The 20,200-nt window shown below is 43.1% G+C and overlaps 1 protein-coding gene across 1 annotated transcript in view; it reads left to right on the top strand.

Annotated features, from left to right (window-relative positions):
- RYR2 (ryanodine receptor 2) overlaps positions 1–20,200 on the top strand; it is a 3,458,987-nt gene that overhangs the window by 2,051,445 nt on the left and 1,387,342 nt on the right. The window contains exon 41 of the mRNA XM_085612346.1: positions 14,258–14,390. Within this exon, the coding sequence (XP_085468472.1) occupies positions 14,258–14,390 (133 nt within the window). The remainder of the gene's footprint in view (positions 1–14,257; positions 14,391–20,200) is intronic.

Below are 20,200 nucleotides of genomic sequence, written 5' to 3'. Positions count from 1 at the left end.
GTCTATGCATAGTCTATGCATAAGTCACTGATAAAAATAGGGCCCACACGGCACATCTTCCATAAATGCAGCCTGCATTTCTAGGTGCACCTGCGGAGACATACATTAGAGAAAGGGAAATACATATAAAGAAGCTTATCCAACAGAAATTAGGAAAATGCAGAGCATAGCTTGGAATCTAGTATTTATGCATCATTGTTCAAAAGATTTAATGTAATACTTGAAAATAGATGTTGAATAGGTTTTGTGAGTGAACAGTTTCTGTGGCAAATTATATGGTGACATGTGAATGGCTGTAAACTAAATTGGGTGCTGGCTGGGAAGGAGGTTATAGTTATTATTGACTGTTTACTCTTTTGAAATATGAGAGTGGTTTGAAATACGTGCAATCGCTAGGTTGCAAAGGTCACATTCGGTTGTTATCACTGGCCAGTGAGTGTTTTCTTTTGTGTTTGTTCTTTTCTTCTCCTCATTCCTTTTAGTCTAAGGTGCACATACTGTCAGATCTCGCTCCAACTTATTCCGAAGACTATATTCAGATGATTTTGAAAGGACCGTCATTATTCTCTGACAACACAAACAATACTTCTACACCCCCCCCCCCACAGACATCCCTGACAAATTAGAAACATATCAAGAAAGATATACACATCTACAGTTAATGATTAAAATGATGAAAGAAAAATCAAAATCCGATGTCATACCAGTCGGTCTTCATGTAAGAAATATTCCAGGATCTTTCACTGATGGAAAAAAATACAAACAGTGATTTAATCATATTGGTATCACTGGATGGTACTTGGCATCACTACGACTCTCGAACATTTCAAGAAGCTTCTTGAGGAAATCTTGGAGCTGGAAAAGCGGATAAGAGAATCTGACATAATCTCAGATGCTAAGGCTAATCGAGCGAAGGTTGAAATAACTATACAAGGATACACTGGTATAGAACTAGAGAAAAAACAACCAAAGTAAAACAGGACATGCTGAATTTTAGGGTAGAGAGGGCTTACCCTTATTTGAGAGACGACTGTTATGACAATGGAACCTATCAGAACACAGAGCCTAATTACCTTGGAGATGTTACAATCAGCAACAAAAGATTGTAAGTTTGTCAGAGAGTTCAGAAGCCTTAGAGGAAACCTCTGTCCCAGGGGAAGTAACCAGTGGTTCCTCAAATCAGAAAACCCAGAACAGTTTTTTTGGGAGAAGGCCAATCACAACCACCGAACAGAGGGAAAGGGAGAAGGGTCAGAAGTGGTACAGCACACAGAAAGATTAGGAAAAATGCCAGAAGTACTACCAATAGGGTCTCACTCCTAAGGAGTGACTGATTCTCACTGAATCCCTATCTTCAATCTCTCAGCACATACTCTCTCATCAGACACCATTTCCTTACTCAGGAGCGGGGTCTCATTTGTTCCCACAGAGAGAGTTAATTACCTGGATCCACAGACTGATGTTATGTAATTTTTTAGAAAAATTAGACTTGGGCATTCTTTGGAGATAGTGAGACAAACAATCAAATAGATGTGACAGCTCTCAGCCCACCATTTACTTTCTCCCCTTCAATCAGTAGCATTGCTGCCAAAATAATCACTTTTGAGAAACTTGTTTTGAAGGACATCCAAGCCTTACAACAGAGGAAGGGCTTTACACCTGACAATGTTACGAGACAAGAACACTCAGCACTAGAATCACTTAAACATGCCGCATCACTCATAATCAAGCCTGCAGACAAGGGGTTGGTGTAGTCTTACAAGATAGGAAATCCTACAAATCTGAAATATATCACCAGCTTGAAAACACCAAATATTATATCAGACTTGACACGTATCCTACCACAGAGATTGAAGCAGATTAGGAGGTTCACATCAGACGCAAGTGAGAAAGGGTATCTAAACAAAAATTAAGCACTTTTCTTAAATGTTAAGAATCCAAACACACCTCTTATATATACCTTACCCTGGGTACTCAAGGCACACAAGAACACTGATACTCTTCCGGGTAGACTGATTGTTTGCGGATGCGGCTCAATAATTTAACCAACTTGTAAATATGTTGATTTTTTTCGTTAAACCTTTCACTCCACTGACTTCATGTTGCTATGGGTTTTATTAATGTCGTTAAAGACATGCCGTTCTCACCATCTCTATATACAGATATACCTCAGTCTGACGGGATTACTGTCCTATGTAACCTGCTTAATGCCAGACCTAGACCACAGCAGGTGCCGACCTCTTCCATTACTGATTTATTGAATCTGGCATTGACTAAAAGTTTCTTCACATTTGATCAGGATCAGGGCCATCAGGGCCATTTTCACCCCATATTTTGTCATCTTGTATATGGACAATCTCGAGTCCTCTATTATTTGGACACCATCCTACCTGTTCAAACAACACATTTTAATATGGAAGAGATACCTTTTAGATTTGGAAAGGGTCTCAAGATACACTCATCTTGTTCCAACAATGGCTCAATAAACACCGTAATGGCTTGAGCTTCACCACGACAAGTGGTAGGAAGGAAATCCCTGACTTAGTTGCCTTTGTTAACATACACATGAACAGACTTTATACCACGTTATAATGCATGCCCACTGAACGACACACTGTTAGAATACTCTAGTTACCACCTATGACTATTACGAGACTCACTCCTTTACAATTTTTAAGCATTCGAAGAAATTGCTACCAGAAAAGGGACTTTTTTAGGGAGGCTGAAATCTTGTTGGATAAATTGATATCCTGAAGTACCCAAGAAGCTTGGTGAAACGCTCCTTGAAATGCACCTGGTACTGCCCTCGCGATATTTTGCTGACACCACAAAACAGAGAACAGACACTGAAAAGAGTAGTGTGCTACCACTTTTTTACCTGTATCCGATTTGGTTGTGAGCTATGTTAAAAAACAATGGAAAGGGTTATCAGCAAGTGATATGACCTTAGAAACACCATTGTTTTACTATAAGAGAGGCAAGAGTCCTAAAGATCATTTGGTCAGGGTGGCCATTGCATCAGACAAAGCATCAGGTACACTGACTGAACATTGGGACATTCTACCCTTAATTGATAACTTCAATTATGGTCAGTGCCACTTGCCATTCCACCTTGAATCTAAAACCTTTACAGATGGAGACACTGGAGAGCCACAGAAAGATTTTTCTAACTGCAATACAAGCAAAGTTGTGTATGGTATAACCTGCCCGTTCAATAAACAGACAGACAACCCAAAAGAGAAAGATTAGTATATGTCAACATCGCTGTAGAATTCCCTGTGGGATCCTACTACGATGAAACACTGGAACACTACATCGAACAAGGGCATTGTGAGAATGATTTGAGGAGGCAAGTAATCGGTATCCTCGAGACCCTGTTGAGGGGGGACAATGTAGAGCATCTTCTCAATAAAGAGGAACTCAGATGGATATTGAAAATGGACTTAATGAGAACCGGCTTGGACTGGAAAGAGGAATGGACACTTATCCAGTATTGGGGTATCTTTCATAGATTCACATGCCTGAATCATTCCCCGTCGCCGAGGCGGGAGTCCCCGGTAAATAAAAAAGTAGTGCCAAAAAGTATTAGTGGTAGTAGTAGGCCCAAAGAAAAGGCCCTAAAGCCTATATCTTAGAAGCCTATCTACCTCATTATGCAAAATAACCAAAGAATTGGTAACAACCAATCAGACATCAGCACCCTTCCAGAACCCTCTCAGCAGAGCCAGTTCTCCTCAGATTTTCACCCCACGTCGTGTGGAAGGGAGTCTCCCTGAGTGCCTACTCAGTTTCTTCATTTTTCTTCAGAAATGTCTGACAATAAAGCTCTGTTTAGACCCTGCAGGACCTGTGGTAAGAAGAGGGTCCATGTGGACGACCAGCATAAGGACTGTGTATACTGTCTACATCCTAAGCATGTTGCTAAGGATTGTAGAATTTGCCGGACTTTCCCTCCTAAGACTTTAAGGGACAGGGAGGCAAGGTTGTTATTATGGCTGAAATCTTCCTCGGCTGAGGAAGAAGACAAGGCCTCGACATCTAGCAAAAGGGCTAGATCGCTTGATAGTTCTTCCAGTGAAGGAAGAAAGCATCATAAGGCCTCTCATGAAACTTCTGACCAATCGCAGAGGTCACAAGTATTCTCCTCGGAGTCATCGCTACCATCACACTCTGAGGTATCCAAAAGATCTTCAACTTCTAAAACCGTGAGTAAAACTCAGGTTAAAACTTTGACATTGGGGTCTTCATATACGGTCTCTGTGACTTCTGCTGCTCCTCTGTCGACGGCTACAGTCTCTACTACGTCTATTTCTTCACCTATTATGTCTTCTGAAACATCTACGTCTAAGACTCCGTCGACGACCGCGTCGACGTCGAGCTCGATGGAAGTTCCATCGCCGACGACCTCGTCGACGAAGACCTCGACGACGGCGAAGACCTCGACGACGGCAAAGACCTCGTCGACGGCGAAGACCCCGTCGACGACGTAGACTCCGTCTACGGCGAAGACCCCGTCGACGGCGAAGAGTTCGTCGACGACGAAGAGTCCGTCGACGATGGCGATCTCGTCGACGATGATGATCCCGTCGACGATGACGTTCCCGTCGACGATGACGAGCCCGTCGACGCCCCAGACGGCAGCAATTCCATCGACAACGAAAAGCCCGTCGACGAGAACTACACAGGTTACGCCTATTGCTTACACACATATTCAGTTGAAAACTTTTCACAAGCAGGATTACAGCAAAATATCTCCTTTATTACCTTCACATATCCTAGACTCTTATGCAGAGGATGATGATTTTGATGAGGAGGATGATGAGGGTCCTTTCGGAATAGCTCGGCACCCCTCGGAACTACATATAAAATGTCAAGATGAAGATGAGGAGGACGACTACCAGGAGCATGTTTACCAGGAAGGCCTTGCTACAACAGGTTACAGACATCCCAGAAGGGATTGGCATCATAGAGGAATGAGTCATCTCCCGCCTACACCGATACAGGATCTTCAGGCCATGCTGGCGGATTACCGCCAACGATTTCCTCCACAACAGCCTCTTCCTGATTTACAACCTGCTGAAGAGACACACTCACTTCCGCAGACGGACATTCCAAGTTCGCCACTTCCTCCTACCACCATGATACCATTTCCTCTGATGAGGAAGAGATCGAAGAGGGTGAAGTGCCTGATAAGGACACCTGTCTGGATCCTTGGGATGACTATATTATTCCTATGCCTTCTCCACCCATTCCTCAGCCATCGGATTCCCCTCCTGAGGATATAGGCGGCTTTCCCAACTTAATGCAGCGTGCCGCAGTCAGATTTCAATTACCAATCGCAGTGGAACATACAGATTGTTTCCTCCATGACTTTAAAGAGGAGCACAGAAAAATTACCAGAGCGATTCCCATCATTGATTTTATATGGAATGAGGGATTAAAAATTATGAAGACACCTGCTTCCGTTCCTGCGGTCCTCCCTCGTATTGACAAAAAATATCGTGCTCCTCCAGAAACGCCATCTTGTCTAATCGGTCATCCCCGACCAGATTCCGTTATATCGCAAGCTGCTCAACAAAGGTCCAAAAATCCAGCTATGCCGATATCAACGCCGCCGGATAGGGAAGGACGAAGATTGGATCTCATTGGTAAAAAGTTCTCTACTATGACGGCAACTTCTATTAAAGCAGCAAACTCGTTGGCCATACTCGGTCGTTATGACCGCCAGATGTGGTCAGAGTTGTCGGAATTTATAGACCTCATTCCTGAAGATCGTAAACAGGAGGCAAGGAAGATACTATTGGAGGGAGAACGAGCCGCATAAGAGATCATAGACTGTGCTCTGGATACTGATAACACCAACTTTAGGCAACTTGCCGGGGCTGCAGTTCATAGGCGCCAAGGATGGCTTAAGGCAACATCTTTTAGGCCAGAGGTTCAAGCAAAAATCATTGATATGGCCTATGATGGAGAGTCCTTATTTGGGAAACATATAGATGAGGCCCTCCTAGCGATTAAGACCGATACGGATACAGCTAAATCACTAGCTGCTCTCCAATATAAACGTGGATCTTTCCGTGGTGCAAGAGGCCGTGGCTTTGTATCAAGGGGAGGTTATCAAAGTCAGCAAAACAGGCAATATCATTCACAATATAGACAGCCTTATGGACGATCATCATACAGACAATCTTCCTCGAGTAGTTTCTCTCGCCAGGGCGGACGGAAGCGATTGAACAATCAGGGTCGCGACACCAACAAGAAACAATGATTTTTGCAGGACGCCAGTCATCCCTTCTTCCCTCCCAGTGGGCGCAAAGATTTCAACTTTTGCACACAAGTGGGAAAAGATCACCTCGGATCGTTGGGTCATCGACCTAGTCAGAAATGGTCACACCCTGGAATTCTTAAAACAACCACCCACTACCCCGCCCAAGGGTCCCCCTCCCCTCGTCTTCACTTATTGTTCCAAGAAGCCTTAAAAATGCTCCACAAGAACGCAATAGAAAAGGTTCCATCGTCCCAAAAGGGAACCGGGTTCTATTCTCGATTTTTCCTCATCTAGAAAAAGTCAGGAGAGTGGCGCCCGATTCTGGATCTCCGCAAGCTCAACAAATTTCTAAAGAAGCAAAATTTTCAGATGGTTACGCTGGCCGAAGTTTTGAGCTGCCTGAACAAAGGGGATTTTATGGCTTCTCTGGATCTGGAAGACGCGTACTTTCACATCCCTATACATCCCAAGCGCCGCAAATACCTACGATTTGTAGTGGCTGGCGTCCACTATCAGTTCAAAGTCCTTCCGTTCGGGCTGAAATCTGCACCAAGAATCTTCACAAAGTGTCTCGCACCGGTAGCAGCGACTCTAAGATCTCAGGGAATACAACTATTTCCATATTTGGACGACTGGTTGCTCAAAGGCCCTTCGAAGCAGACTGCCGAAGAGGCAGTTTCAGCATGTCTAGGTCTATTCTCAAATCTAGGCCTCTCTCTCAACGAAAGCAAATCTCAACTGCGTCCTCTTCAAAGGTTTCCTTTTCTGGGAGCGATGCTAGACACCATACAATGCAAGGCATTCTTGTCAAAGGACCGTCAGCTTCGTTTACAAAAGCTGGCACTATCAATCGCAAAAAGAAAGTCAGTTTCTGTCCAGATGTTTGCGTCTCTTCTGGGGATGTGTTCATCTGCAATAAATCTTGTACCGTTAGCACGACTCAGAATGAGACCTCTGCAAGAGCAGTTACATCTGCAATGGCAACAAGCTGTAGGGTCGTTCGACGACACCATCATGATAACACCGCGCATGATAGTCTCTCTGCATTGGTGGTCTCAGATGAAAAACCTGGCTCTGGGTCTTTCTTTTCTGCCAACTCCTCCAGAATTCGTTGTAACAACAGACTCTTCCATGGAGGGGTGGGGAGGCCATCTCCTAGATTTACAGATTCAGGGAAGATGGTCCCAAGAATACCGTCAACAGCATATCAACAGATTGGAGCTTCGCACCATTTTTCTCACTCTGCAAGCATTTCTCCCAAGAATTGCAGGTGCCTCAGTGCTGGTCCGAACCGACAATACGACCAGCATGTATTACATCAACAAGCAGGGAGGAATGAGGTCGCTGTCTCTTTCGCAGGAAGCTCAGTAACTGTGGGAGTGGGTTACAACACACAAGATAACCTTAAGAGCAGAACACGTCAAAGGCCTTCACAACACTTTGGCCGACAATCTAAGCAGATCTCTTGCAGGCTGTCATGAATGGGAATTAGAGCAGAAGCAACTAAACAAAATTTTTCAAATTTGAGGCAAACCAGCACTGGATTTGTTTGCGACAAAAGAAAACAAGAAATGCCGATATTACGCCAGCAGATTCCCTCAACAGGGATCAAGAGGGAATGCCCTGTCCATGAGATGGTCAGGGCTTTGTGCGTACGCTTTTCCCCCAATACCACAGATTCCGAAAGTGCTCCGCAAAGTGAAGATGGAGGGTTGCCGTCTCATCCTGATTGCACCCCGTTGGCCAAGACAATATTGGTTCCAGGAGCTGCTTCTTCTATCTCAGAACAACTCTATCCGTCTAGTACCAACAATCACGATGTTGACAAGGGAGAGGGGTCAAATACTTCATCCAGATCCACAGTCGCTGCACTTGCACGCATGGCTCCTGATTTCTTAGAATTCAAAGATCTAAACATTTCACAGGAATGCCGTGAAATTCTATCTAAATCACGCGCGCAGAGTACATTAAAAGCTTATCGCTTAAAATGGAAACGGTTTTGTCATTGGTTTGAGGGGAATGATGTCCACCCTCTACAAGCTCCTGTAGAACAAATTCTTCCTTATTTGTTATCCTTGGCCAAATCTGGGCTTGCATTCTCATCAATAAAAGTTCATCTTGCTGCTCTCTCAAGATTCAGGAAGAGTGCTTCTAAACCTTCGCTCTGTTCCTCTTCATTAATAAAACAATTTATGAAAGGGCTCTTCCGAGTTTTTCCCCCAATTCGTGCACCTCCTCCAGAGTGGGAGTTGAACACAGTATTAGCTCAATTAATGAAAAGACCGTTTGAACCTATCCACACTGCTGAGCTTAAATTTCTAACATGGAAAGTTGCTCTTGTTTTGGCTCTTACATCGGCTCGAAGAGTTAGCGAAATCCAAGCTTTCACCATCTCAGAACCTTTTTTGCATTTCTCTAAAGATTATGTTACTCTCAGGACAAATCCAAAATTCATCCCTAAAGTTCCGTCTCATTTCCACCTAAATGAACCAGTGAAACTGAAAGTTTTCTTTCCAGATCCAGCCACTCCATCTGAGCGAGCATTACATTCGCTTGATGTAAAACGTTGTCTAAAATTTTACTTGCAAAGGACTAAAGACATCAGACGGTCCAATCAATTGCTAATAGCCTATGGTCAAGCTACACTTGGGGCTGCTGTAACTAAAGCAACTATAGCCAGATGGTTGGCTTCTACAATTCATTTCTGTCATGACAAAGCCAACAAACCTTTACAAAGGAAAGTCAGGGCGCATTCTACTAGAACTATGGCAGCTTCTACTGCATTGTTCGCAGGAGTAACCTTGGAAAACATCTGTCGTGCTGCAACGTGGAGGAATGTCCACACGTTCACAAAGCACTACTGTCTGCAATCTACTCTGGAGGAAGATACAGCTGTAGGACAAGCCGTACTTCAACATCTTTTAAACTAAGGTCAGATTTATGTTTTACTTATACTGCACGATTTCATGTGTTGTGTATATTTATACATTTTAAATTTGCTTTTCATAGTTACTGTTTCTTAAGCTGCATCTTTCATTTCCTTGTGTAGGTTACATGTTTGAATTTTAAGATTGATCATCTTATACCTCTGGTTATCAAATTGCGGGCGCAATTGGGAGTGTATCAGCAATAGTCTCCCACCATCCGCAAACGACTGTATACTTGGCATACTGCTTGCTACTCTGATTCAGGCATGTGAATCTATGAAAGATACCCCAATACTGGATAAGAAAACAAGTTACTTACCTGTAACTACAGTTATCCAGTATTGGTATCTTTCATAGATTCACATGCACCCACCCTTCTCCCCGTGGAGTCAGTTCTCTATGTTTTGGGACATTTGCTTCCCACTCGTGCTAGGAAAATCTGAGGAGAACTGGCTCTGCTGAGAGGGTTCTGGAAGGGTGCTGATGTCTGATTGGTTGTTACCAATTCTTTGGTTATTTTGCATAATGAGGTAGATAGGCTTCTAAGATATAGGCTTTAGGGCCTTTTCTTTGGGCCTACTACTACCACTAATACTTTTTGGCACTACTTTTTTATTTACCGGGGACTCCCGCCTCGGCGACGGGGAATGATTCAGGCATGTGAATCTATGAAAGATACCAATACTGGATAACTGTAGTTACAGGTAAGTAACTTGTTTTCTTTTGATCTAGACTTTGGGATACACTATGACTCTAGAATGAAGACAAGAACACTAATGGTATTTTGACCATTCCAACATGGGCACTCTATTTAGGGCCTTTGTGTTCTCTATTTCTTTCCACTACACTCTTATCCACACATCCAGGACGCCACTCACTTTTTTATCTCATTCTCACACCGCTGGCTTCAATGTGAAACCAACAAGCGGGCGCTTCTCTTTTTTTTCCATTTTTACACCTTTGTATCCCTTAAGAATCCACAATAATCACATTTCTTTTTGCACTTCTGGACTTTTTTCACTTCTGTGCTGGACAGCAGTTTTCTCCCTACGTTTGGTCTGTAACTCTAGACCACTCCATGATGGGTGCTCCATTCAGGACCTCTGTGTCCTTCCTTTCTCTCTACTACCCTGTTATACACACATACATGACGCCACCCATTTTTGGTCCTGCTTTATTTCTACACCACTGGCATAAACGTGGAACCAACGAGCGGTCTCTTTCCTCTCCACTCACTGTTCACTTTTACATCATAATGCTGATTCCATCGCGCCGCACCTGATTTTCTTGTATTCACTCCCCATTTGTGGCTGTTTTTGCATGGAGAGGCTCACACTACACACCAGGCAGTGGAGCATCAACTCTGTTGGCTTGGAGATGTCTCTATTTGGCTCCCGGTGTCCTCTTCCCGGAGTTTTGGGACCATTATCTCAGGTAATTAGGGCTCTTTTGACTTTCCCTATCTTGGTCTTGTAGTACGTTTTCTAGCATTCTCATTAGTCCCCCCTTCGTAATCACGGGTATCACACCCTAGGGCCTGCTACTTTTTGCATTGTCCCTTGTTTGTATTTATTTTTGATTCTGGTCATCTACTATGACTTTTTTCACTTGAGGTTTACGTCTCTCCCTTTTCCATTTTCGTTCAGCTTTTCCAAGGTCCATTGTTACTGCGAGTACCTTCCTATGTATATTTTTGGTACCATACACAGCATTTCTTGTTTCTTTACAATGCCTATTTTCTTTTATTTCAGCATGATTCTCGGGCTCAATTTCTGACCGTTTTCTATATTGTTGATTAGCCAAGAACGGGCCGTGCTATTCTTGTTTTTAAATTCACACTTTTGATCACTTGTCACATGCGTGTACCACGGATGGTAGAGGACTGAGCAAATATTTTTACTACCTACTACAGACTTATACAATGATTTTTTAAAGGAACATTTTGTTGGCTATTATTTGGAATAAATAACCATTTACAGGCACATGCATCAAAGAAAAAAACGGTCGCGAACGGGCAGATTCTCAGAATCTGCCCCTTTGCGACCGGTATTTTTGCATTTGGGATGCATCATCCCAAATGCAAAAATCGCAATTTAAGGAATCTCTCAATTGCGATTACTTAAATTGCAATTGCATTTAAGGAATCCCAAATTGAGATTCCTTAAATGCAATGCATTAAAGTAAAAAAAAATAGCGATTTCGCTAATAGGAGGAGCAAATTACCATGAAGTTGAACTTCATGGTAATTTGCAAAAACTTTGAAAAATGCACTTTTGTGCATTTTTCAAAGTTTCATGTTGTGCACACACATGCCCTTAGGGCATGTGTGTGTGCAACATATGTGCACAGATCTATTTCAGGGTTGCAATAGGGTGTCATTTTGACACCCTTGCACCCTTGAAATTGCATGAGCTATTTGCGAATACCTACTGGTACTCGCAAATTGCTCATGCAATCTCCAATTCATTCCTATGGGCCAGGAGGCCCATAGGAATGAATGGGATGGCATTCCTTAATTGCGACTCGCAATTTGCGAGTCGCAATTAAGGAATGTGTAGGAATCGCTATTTTTATAGCGTTTCCTACATGCATAGGCTTTTGCAATTCCTTAATTGCGATTCCTTAATAATCGCAATTAAGGAATCGCAAAAGCCTACATTGATGCATGTGCCAGTATGTTACTACAATTGCTGCATTCATTCGTATGTTTAGGGGCCATTGTTGTGTTTTATAGGGGCATATGTATCAAACGATTTTGTATTCGCAAACGCTGCGAATCGCAAAAAAACAGCGTTTGCGAATACAAAATCGCAAAATGAGATGTATGAGCCATTTTAGCATCGCATTATTAAGGAATCGCTAATTTTGCGATTTCTTAATTTTGCGTAAGCATTTAAGGAATTGCAAATTGCGATTCCTTAAATGCTATGTAACACGCACCCAAGTTGTGCGATTTCTCCTTAAGAAATCGCAAATTACCACCAACTTCAAGTTGGTGGTAATTTGCGATTTCTTAGAAAAATGCACTTTTTGGCATTTTTTCAAAGTGCCATGTGGCGCACATACATGCCCTTAGGGCATGTATGTGCGCCATATGCGCACACATGCTAATTTCAGGGGTGCATCATGGTGTCATCATGACACCCTTGCACCTTTAAAATTATTCTCAATTTGCGATTAGCAAATTGCGATTCGCAATTTGAGAATGACTTCCCATTCATTGCTATGGGCCTCCTGGCCCATAGGAATGAATGGGAAGGTATTCCTTAATTGCGATTTCACAATTTGCTAATCGCAATTAAGGAATATTAAGAATTCTCAAAATATGTGCGAATTTTTAAATACATCCCGTTTTGCAATTCTCAAATAGCAATTCTCAAAAAATCGCTATTTGAGATTCGCAAATGGAGATTATGATACATATGCCCCATAGTGCTTTGAAATAGAGCACATCCTACAATATAAACAGATCAAATACTAAGATTAAGCCTGCTGTTAAACACCGAGGTACTCACTTTGAATCCTCCCTTTCTAAATGGAGAATATAATTACAAAACTGCCAGAGTGCGTAGTTACATGGTTACATTTCATGGGCCTAAATTCGGGTAGAAACCGCTAACCAAACCTTGCTCTTTGACACTCCATTTGTATCCATGGTTCCAGGGGCATAAGAAACGCAGCAAGAACAGAAAGTAATATAAAATACAGTTAGAGCAAAGTGATTTCCTCATCCTGACTCTCCTATTACACTTCAGATTGACAGCTTTTAAGGGACTAAGGGCCGTATGTATCATTCAAAATTGGGATCACAAACGCTGAAATTCGCAGAATTTCGGCGTTTGCGATCGCAATTTAGCTAAGTGGGATGTATGAAAGGAAAACAGCCTCGCAAAATAAGGAATTGCAAAATTTAAGAGGCCCAAAAAAAGTGCAATTTGGCCTTAAGGAATCGCAAATTACCACCAACTTGAAGTTGGTGGTAATTTGCGATTTCTTTGAAAAATTCACTTTTTTGCATTTTTCAAAGTGCCATGTGCCACACATACATGCCCTTAGGGCATGTTTTTGTGCCACATGTGCACACATGTACATTTCATGGGTGCAACAGGGTGTCCTTTTGACACCATGGCACCCTTGAAATTGCATTCTCAATTTGCGATTCTCTAATTGAGAATCGCAAATTGAGAATGTCTTCCCATTCATTCCTATGGGCTTAGAGGCCCATAGGAATGAATGGGGAGGTATTCCTTAATTGCGAATTGCAATTTGCGATTCGCAATTAAGGAATATGTAGGATTCGCAAAATTATTTGCAAATCCTATATACATAGCATTTTGCAATTCTCAAATAGCGATTCTCTAAAAATCGCTATTTGAGAATCGCAAATTCAAAGTTTCATACATATGGCCCTAAGGAGGATGTGTACAATGAAGTGGCGGAGCGTGTCGGTAGCCTCCTGGGCTTGAAGACACGCTCTGCCACTTTGAAAACACAAGGCTGCACCATATTTACAAGATTGTCCTGGTGTTAATTTTGGCGCTGCCTCCTATGTACGCCAGCCTTGTACATAGAGGGCAGCATCAAATACAATGGGTGTTGCGGTGGAATGCCCACCACAACACCCACTGCACGCCCCTTTCACGCTAAACATAGCGTGAAAGGGGGCCTTATGTAAAAGGCAATATCAATAACGATGGGCAACCCAATCTACCCATGACGGCTTGGGCAAAAGATATTAACAGATAAAGGCGCCTACACAGGATTTATATTACGTGAATTCTGTGTCAATTATTATCCTCAGTTTAGACTGGCTGTCTTGATTTGCCTTTCACAGAATGTTCATATTACAAAAACATTTTACAGTTATTTCAACATGTATTAATAGTGTTACAACATAAAATATACCTTTACCTTTCTACTATGTTCCCTTTCACATTTCAATCTAAGAAAACAGTGGATCAAAGTTCCTTTTAATCATCTTTTGGTAAAATTATTGAAGTAAACATGCAGGTTTGATGTCTATTTGTACATCGTTTACCAAAATGTTTGTTTTTGTCCTTAGGAAATTGCTTTTCCAAAGATGGTGGCAAATTGCTGCCGTTTCCTGTGCTATTTTTGCCGTATAAGCAGACAGAACCAAAAAGCCATGTTTGATCACTTAAGTTACTTACTGGAAAACAGCAGTGTTGGTCTTGGTAAGTGGTCCTATTTCAAAATGTATACTTAACCTAAATTTATTTACATTTTAATCAGTGAATCATAGCCTGTAAGTATAACAGTGGTGTGTAGGACTAAAAGAACCTTCTCTGGATAAGGAAATTGTACATTTTATTGTAGAATTTTATAAGCCATTTTATTCACATGCAATTACAAAACAAACAGGTTTATTGTAAATCAGGCATCCAGTGAAGCCTGATGGGTCTCCCCGTTGATGGACATTGAGGGCCTCCTGCACACATAGACAAACTGGAGCGGCCTGGTATCCACGAGGTTCAGAAAGCTTGTTAAGACCTGGCTGTTTGAACAATAAACACTCAACAGCCACCTCCCTCTTTCTGCCCTCAAACTAGCTGTGTCTAGGCGCCGGGAAACCCTTTTTGGGTAGCTGTTGCGCCCTATAAATTGATAAAATAAATAAATAAATAAATGAAAATTATTTTAAATATTTCTACTGTTTCAGTATATGATTTAAAATATTTTTCTAATAAAATAAATAATACGATGCATGAATGACTAGCAATAGGATAGTAGTTGATGGTTGCTGTTTCTATTGCAAGGTAGACTGCAAATCAGCACACATGTTTCCCAAATTAAGGATGACTGTGAGCTCCTGAAATGGGTGATGTTTGCTATATCCTACAGCTTTGAGTGAATGATAAATTAGCAAACAACATTGAATAGATGACATGGACCACTAGTCATTCTATTCAGATATATATTATCAGAAGCTTACTTAGTTCCTTGTAAATACAAGTAAATTCTATTTTAAATGCTTTGTGGAAAACTATGTAAATCAAAAACCTTGACCACTCTGCTTATCAGTACTTAAAGCACTGATACATGAGCAGGCTGTCTACTTACAGTTCTTGCGTTCTTCCCAATAACTTAAGACTTGAGTCACAATACTTTTTTTCTGCGGGCCCAAATGTGAGTTACGCCTAAATATCCGGGCCTGATTGACAGAGAATTTTCTATGAGTAGGTGTATCATACACCAGGTGTGGGTGTGACTTAGTCATGAATTGCTAGGACTAAGACTTGCTTAATTCTTATAGAGTAGAGTAGAGGTCCATGCTTTGATATTCATCTTTACCACACATGAGCCATAGAATAAGATACAATTACTCATGGCAAAGCTTTTTGCATCAGGTTATGACTGTGTTGTTTTTTAGCTGCAAAACATGATGGTGTTGTGTGGCCTTCCAGTTTGCAGACTTTCCTCCCAGATAATTGTCCAGGAAAAACAATTGACAGTGTTAAGGTAACTGTAGTATTCAGTAGTTTCAAGTAAAACAAGCGAACAGTGGCGGCTCGCCAAGGGAGTGCTGCAGGGCAGTGTGGCGGGGAGGGGCAGGGCGGGAGGTTCAGTGGAGTCCGACATACAACGGACAGGAGTAAGGTAAGAAATTAAATAAATACAATTATTTACCTTGCACGTGCTGAATCGCCAACTCGGCGATGCAGCGCGTGCAAGGTAAATAGTTTTATTTATTTAATTAATTACCTTACTCCTGTCCATCGGATGTTGGACTCCACTACCCTCCCACCCTGCCCCACCCCCACCCCTCCCCATCGCCCCGCAGCACTCCCTCGGCGAGCCGCCACTACAAAATAAGCTTTGAATATTTTGCAAAACAACCATAGACAGAATAACCAAAAATTAAACTATGTGATGCAGCAAACGTGTACACCTGTTCAAATATCAACATTCTGGCTTGTATCTTGTTGGACTTGGCTCTCTCTGTAGTGTCACCCCTAAGCATTTTACCTTCTCCTTTCCTGTTTTCTGAATTTCGTTTTTGTTGGTATTAGGACGTTAACCAGTTCGAAAGTACTTGTGCTCTCTCCTTTAAACATTGCTTACACTCATTTTGCACATTTAATTTATTATAAGTCCCTAGTACAATGGCACTACGTGTACCTAGGGCCTGATTATTAAATGCTTCAAGAGGGCCTACAGCACTTATTGTGCCACCCACTTAAGTAGCCCTTTAAAACATGCCCCAGGTTTGTTACTGCAGCTAAGTGCAGTGTTTTATACTACCAATTGGACCTGAAAAAAAACACCTTTTTGTCAGGCCTAAACCTTCCTTCTTACTGCCTGTTAGTTACACCTAGAATAGGCCCTAAATGCCTCAGGGCAAGGTACATGGTATATAAAATGCAGGACATGTATATTTAATGTTTTACATTTCCTGGCACTGAAAAATCCCCAAAGTTGTTTTTCACTGTGCGAAGGGCTCGCACTTTCATAGAAAAACACTAGGTTACATTATAACAACTTACAGTGCTCAATTTCCTTGTGCCATCCCCAAACCTCCCTTTTTATTACATATAGGTCACACCTATGGTAGGGTCTAAACAGCCCATAAGATAGGGTGCATTCTATTTAAAAGGTAAGACATAGGATTTTAAGTTTTACATGTTCTAGTAGTGAAAAACTCCCAAATTCGTTTTTCATTACTGTGAGGCCGACCTCTCTCACATGATAACATTGGATTACCTTATTACATTTAGAAAGTAAATGTATGATTGGTAACAGGTAGATATGTCATGCTTGGTCTCAAATGAATTGCAATTCAAATTCCTCTTTAATGGTAATGTCAGATTTTAAGTCACAACTTTGAAAATGCAACTCAAAAGTCCTAACTATTTGGTGCCTACAGCCTGCGTCACATGACTATGAATAGTTTGCCTTTGCATATTCTTCACAGAGAGTGAGGCAAAGGGGCACTAGATGTTAGTAAGATGGACCACCCTGCCAGAATGGGTGGGGCAGAGCTGTTCTCTTCCCCACTTACTTTTCAAAGGGCTTCCTACAGCACACTCACAAAGAAAATTGACACCAACCTTGTGTCCCCCTAGACCACTTGGAGCCTGGGCAGGGAATGGAAGAACATTTCCAGAACCAGAGGGTGTTGCCTAGAGGTTTTCCCCACTTCAAAGGATGGCACCAGGTATAAATATTGTACCCTCAGAGAGTGGCGGTTGGTGAAGTTTGAAATTGGTGAGGCTTAAAATGGAAGCATGGCTTTGCCATGAGCTAGTGCAACTGTCCTGAGTGGTTTGGAGAGGGAGATTATGGGGGGTTTCAAGGAAGGGTGCGAACTGAGGCAAGCAAAACGGGTCCCCACTCAGCTGAATGAATAGAAAAATGCAGAGATAACAGTAATTCAGTGCATCTCTGGACCCCAGTGCCACTACACTATTGTATCTATGCCTCTGAAGGATAAGGAGTGTGCACTCATCAACACAGTTTGTGCATGGAAAACATCTGTACTTGAAGCAGGCGCCTAGATAAGGCCCTAAGGAGGATGTGCTGAAAGAGAAATCTGGTAGGACACTGATTTGAGAGCTTGAAAGAAATCTGTTACACGATATCCGAAGTACTGCAGGAATTAAAGAGATGGAAGTATTGTAGGAACTTAGTGATAATGGTCGCTTTAGCAGGCTGGATGTCGTAGCACCTTGCAAGAACCTGGAGCGATGGAAGTACCATAGGAGCCTGGAAGGAGGGAATGGATGCAGGCACCTAGAAGTGGGGTATTACTGCAGGAAGAGCTGCACCACAGGATTGTGGAAGAAGGGAAGGGTTGCAATAACTAGGCAAGAGGCAAGTGCTGCAAGAACCTGAAGGAGTGAAGTGCTGCAGGAAGTTTGTTAGAGAGCAGAGCTGGAGGACTCAGGCAAGAAGGAAGCAGTTACAGGAGCCAAGTGCGACAGTGGTGCAGCATTAGCCTTTATGGTGGGAAGAGTTGCAGGAGCCTGGGGTATGGAAAAAGGTGCAGCAACCTGGAGCAGGAGTACTGCAGCAACCTGGATGAAAGGAGTTCTAGAGGAAGGTAAGTGCTACAGGAGCCTGGGGAGACGTGCTGCAAGAGACTCGAAGAAAGAAAGGACTGTTTGAACCCAGAAAAAGAAAGTGAAATGGAAGCCTGAAGGGAGGGACAACTGCAGGTAACTGGAAGGACTGGAGCAATGCAGGAGCATAGAATACAGAAAAGCAGCAGAAGTCTGGAACGAGGGAGGCACTACAAAACATTGCATACACTGTAATGTAAATATGCATTTTTAAAGCGCAGACAGTCGCTCCGCAAGGAGCCTCCTGTACACTACAGAACAAAGTTCTTTAAGTGGCAGGTGAAATGAGGTGCTACATCACCCAGGACGGAGGCTTGAAGGAGTTAGAATGACAGAAGGGTGTGCTGCAGAGAGAAGTGATAAGAGAGGATGTGTCCAGAGCTGGCAAGAAAGGAACAAATTTTGCAGGATCCTAGAGGCCAAAAGGAGGGAATGCTTAAGGCATTTATTGGGATGGAGGTCAAGAATGGGCTTACAGTGCAGGCAAGAACCTTGCAATGATGATGAAGGGAGTTCTGGCACAGAGGCCGCACAATGAGAGATTCCTGAACGAACCATTTCAAATTGGGCCAGTGTACTGCTGCTGATATTCCTGCTTTCACATAAGGTGACAGAAAATGTCAGTGCTGCTAATTTGATTATTCACTCACCTCAAGCAGCCTGCAATCCAGAGCCATGAGACGGAGTGTGCAAACTAACATCTTTCTTAGGCCCTGCAGCGTGAACTCTCTTGCAGAGTTTGACCAGCTGGATTCCTTGGCTGCGCACTTTGAACAGCAGCGTGGAAACTTGTGAGCTGGATTCTGCGCAGTTTTCAACAAAACTCGAGCTGTTACACTGCGCAGAATCCAGTGCTCTGCGTCCGTCCTGCATCCTCTAACCCCACCTTTCCCCTACTCGTCATAGAGTGGGGTGGGTCGGTGAGGCTCCCTGAACATACCCCACCCTGTGAGGAGTTACGGAAAGGTGGAGTGGCATGTTTCCAAACTTTGACTGACGGGAGGCCTCTGGCGCTGCAGGGCTTTAGCCTGAAGCGCCCGAGGCTAATTTAATGAAAAGGGCCTCAAGGGGTGGATCCCAGCCCAGGAGCCTATTGCCATGCCGGCCTGATGACCTCACAGAACTTAGGGATGTGAGATTGTCAGATCGGCAGTTTGGCGATGGCAGCCTGAGACAAAGGCTGTGCAAAGTGCGCATGCGTGCCATCCCTAGAGTAAGTGAGTGTGACATATAGTGAGTGCTGCATGTGTGGAAGAGTTAGTTAAGTTGTGTGTGCATGCGTGTATGTGTTAAGAGTGACTGTGACCTCAAGTGCAAATGCAAGTGTGTGTGTTTTTTATCACCATTACGTTTTACAGTATTTATTTTATGGCAGGGAGACAGCAAAATAAAGACGGGCGGCGCTCTTACGCCCACTAGGGGGAGCTGCCCCTGCCTCAGACCAACTCTCCAGCACACTCCTGGACCTGCAGATGACCTCCAGAAGAATAGCCTTGTGCTTCAGAGGACAACCATGCTGCTTGAAGTCTGTTTTCTACCTCAGAGGATTAGCCTGCTGCTACCAGAGGCTTCCATGCTGCTTGAAGCCTGCCTTGTGGCCACAGAGTACTGCCCCACTACTTGAGGCCTGCCTTGCTGCTTGATCCCCGGACTACCAGAGTGACTCCAAGGGCTAGTCGACTGGCCTCCTGTGTGAGCTATAGGGATATACCAAGCTCCAGAGGCCATGACCACTGCACCTGGCCTCTGCCTGGAGCAGATCATGTTCAGCAGCTCCTTCAGAGAAGGGTGTTCGACCTCATGGAGCCCTCATTGGCTACAGCCTGCAGCTTCATCGCGCTGGAGATTTTCAACTTCCAGAAAAGTAGAAAAGTCTGAACATAGAAATATTCACTGCGACTTCATCCAGAGTTTCACCCACTATG

Source organism: Triturus cristatus, chromosome 6 (assembly GCF_964204655.1).
Source record: "Triturus cristatus chromosome 6, aTriCri1.1, whole genome shotgun sequence".
NCBI lineage: Eukaryota > Metazoa > Chordata > Amphibia > Caudata > Salamandridae > Triturus > Triturus cristatus.
The sequence above is the reverse complement of the archived record's forward strand: the minus strand, read 5'-3'. Positions and strand labels throughout refer to the sequence as shown.